Source organism: Nanorana parkeri, unplaced genomic scaffold, assembly GCF_000935625.1.
Source record: "Nanorana parkeri isolate BGI_ZX_2015 unplaced genomic scaffold, ASM93562v1 scaffold213, whole genome shotgun sequence".
NCBI lineage: Eukaryota > Metazoa > Chordata > Amphibia > Anura > Dicroglossidae > Nanorana > Nanorana parkeri.
Window position 1 is genome coordinate 977,035 of NW_017306481.1, and position 3,122 is coordinate 980,156.

Genomic DNA, 3,122 nt, shown 5'->3' on the forward strand with positions numbered 1-3,122 from the left:
TGACACCTCGCCTCCCATAGAAAAGCAGCCAGTGCACCCAATCTCCTGCTTCCATGACAGCGTGCAGAGCTGTGTAACTTTTAGCTTACCACACATTACAATCTCCTTAAGGCCTTGTTCACACCAAGCGCGTTGCAGATCCGGACCAGAGCAGGTGGCGCCCGATTGCCGTGTGAATGAGGCCTTATGGTCAGCTCACATGTTACAATCTAATTGTACAATCTCCTTCATGGTCGCCCCGCATGTTACAATCTAATTGTACAATCTAATTGTACAATCTCCTTCATGGTCGCCCCGCATGTTACAATCTAATTGTACAATCTCCTTCATGGTCGCCCCGCATGTTACAATCTATCTGTACAATCTCCTTCATGGTCGCCCCGCATGTTACAATCTAAAATTGTACAATCTACTTTAGACGTACCAACAACTATACAGTACAAAGCCCTGTTGATTGTACAGATTGTTCTGCGTATGGTGACCCTCAGACTGTTATTACCCTGTAGTGCATAGAAGACCTTCCGATCATGAATACTGTATGCGGTCACGAGACGACGGGGTACCTTTAGAACCCTCCCCAACAATATACATAACCGCCATTCACAGCCAATCACACACCCCGCTCTGCACTCTCATAGTACGTCATCAGGCAGGCGCCCAATCACCGGTCTCTTTTTATCTTACCTGCTGTTATGCTGCGGCAACGAATCGCTGACTTCTATTGGTTGTTTGCAGCACAGGCCACTGATTGGGACGTAGCTTAGTAGGTGGGCGGAGCCGGTACAACACCGGGCGGATTTGGGTTCCCTTGGAAGTGTATGGTTGCCATGCCGCCGTGCACTTCCTGTAAAGACTTTTCAGCCGTTGCAGAGCTGGATGGGTCAGTCACGGGGCGGGTGACACTTACATTGTACAGGTGGGTGATGGCCGTACAATGCTGTGACATATATTGGCTGAAAGCCCGTATAATGTATAGTCCTGGCCACCATAGGGGGACTCTTGTAGCATGTGGTTGCTTCCTAGAACATAAAGAGCTGCAAGTAGTCGCTTATAAAGTATCTGACTGACGTGTGTAGGTGGGTGTCAGGGCAGACTGCGACCTCCCAGCTGTTCAGGAACTACAAATCCCATTATGAGGAACTCTGTGCCCTGTGGGAATTTTAGTGCCTTAGTACCCAGGGACAATATGGTTCAAAGTGGATGTAAACCTGTATCAGTAAGATCCTCATATAACGTTTAACATGTCCATTTATAGCAACTGATCTCCTGTGTTGTCACCTTGTCCCATACGCTGCCAAAGAAGACCATTAGGGAACCTGCCCCTGAGCAATGATGCACAGCTACTGTTGGAGAAAGTGCAGCCATGTCCATATGAAGTGGCTGAAAGAGGCCGGGGGGAAAGCAGATACAAATAGACAATAAATGGTGAAAACAGTATTTTATAATGATAAACAAGCGTGATAATGGTTTATGATACACAGTGCCTCAGCAAAGTAGATGAACTTGGGGTTCGGCTTTACATTTTCTATACCATGCATATCATGATGCACTGCTCATACAGTGAGACATATAGGGGTTGATTTACTAACCTTATAAACACACCACGAACATGTATACACCTCTGTAGTGTGTTCCCTCCCAGCATGATCTATGGGTGGAATCTAAACACCTTTGTAGTGTGTACACACCCAGCAGGTGTGTTGTGCAAAGCCCTGCATGAATTGCAAGGTGATGTTGTGTAAATTAGCTCTACATTGTGTTGCTTGCGTTGATGAATGCAGGAATGTAAATGCATGAGCTAACCATTTTTGTCTAAACTGTGAAGCAGCATTATATATGCATCATGTGCATGATTTTTCCATATATGGCATTAGTGGAAATATGCTTTTAGAGACTTTTTGGTTGATAAATACGTTTTGCTGTGTAAAAATTACACGCACCTAGTGCGTGCGTGTGTTTAGGTTAGTAAATCACCCCCATAATGTCATAGATTGCAGTTGTAGCTGTTGTCTTTTGTAATGTCCGTTGACACAACTTTCCACGATTAGGACTTGCTCATCATTCAGAACAAAGATGGCAGATGGGGATCCTAGTACGAAGGAGCTAAGCTTGATGGATAGGCAAATCACAAGGTAAGCCAAATGACTGGCCAGTGGGTTATAAAAAAAAAAAAAAACTTTCTAAAGCAGTGATTTTTGCCAGTGATCTGTCTTTCTTTCTGTGTAACCTCAGGACCCACATTTATCCTCGGTCATGAAGTTGCAACCCAAGTCGCGCTGCTATGGAGCTCACAGCATTGCGGTACCGCGTGTTCCAGTGCAGGCGGTCAAACTGAGGGTGGGAGGTGCGTTTGGGGCGCCATTCAAATTAATGGCAACGCAACACACCTCCCACAACAGAAAACGCACAGTAGGTGCGATTGCGTGGTACAGTGTGTTAATCGCATGTGACTGTGCGATTAACGCACTGTACTAGTGTGAACGGGCCCTCAGAAACACATCACAGACACATTCTCACACACGTATGCCCTCCAAAAAAATTTTTGTTTTTGTTTTTAAAGGTCCACCCAGTCTCTCTACCTTACGAGACAATCAGCGCCGGGCAGCATATTCTGAATGGCTGCTCGGTGCGAGAACTGACAGTGCTGCGCTAAGCGTAGGCTCAGGAGCCTCTCACTGCCTCATGGCAAAGCTTATCAATGTTTTTCTGGGAGATTCACTTTATATTTATCAATAGGTTAAAGAACTGTTTACATTATATCTCGATTCGACAACCATAGTAGTATTATCTGTCCCACGGTTTATGTAAACATACAGTATAAGCCATGGTGTACCAGTGCAATCTGTAAATTCAGCTATAACCTGCTAATCCCCGTGTGTATAGAAGTATAATCGGGGCTTGATAAATCCGCTCGTCCTCTCGTCTGTGACAGCTTGACATCTTTGGTATCTATTTACCCGACGTGACCTTGTGTTTTATATTTTACCAAAAATATGGGTAAGAATAAATGTTATTTACATAACGTAGGGAAAACATTTTTTTTTTCTACATTTACGGTACTTTTTTCATTATATAGTAACCCCTGCCCCCCCCCCCCCCCCGGGGATTTAAACACCACCAAA

General features: G+C 44.9%; 1 protein-coding gene across 1 annotated transcript in view; it reads left to right on the top strand.

Annotated features, from left to right (window-relative positions):
- Nucleotides 1-873: 873 nt before the first annotated feature.
- LRRCC1 (leucine rich repeat and coiled-coil centrosomal protein 1) overlaps nucleotides 874-3,122 on the top strand; it is a 50,729-nt gene continuing 48,480 nt past the window's right edge. Inside the window, exons 1-2 of the mRNA XM_018555760.1 lie at nucleotides 874-880; nucleotides 2,049-2,132. Coding sequence (XP_018411262.1) covers nucleotides 2,074-2,132 — 59 coding nt within the window. The 5' untranslated portion in view covers nucleotides 874-880; nucleotides 2,049-2,073. The remainder of the gene's footprint in view (nucleotides 881-2,048; nucleotides 2,133-3,122) is intronic.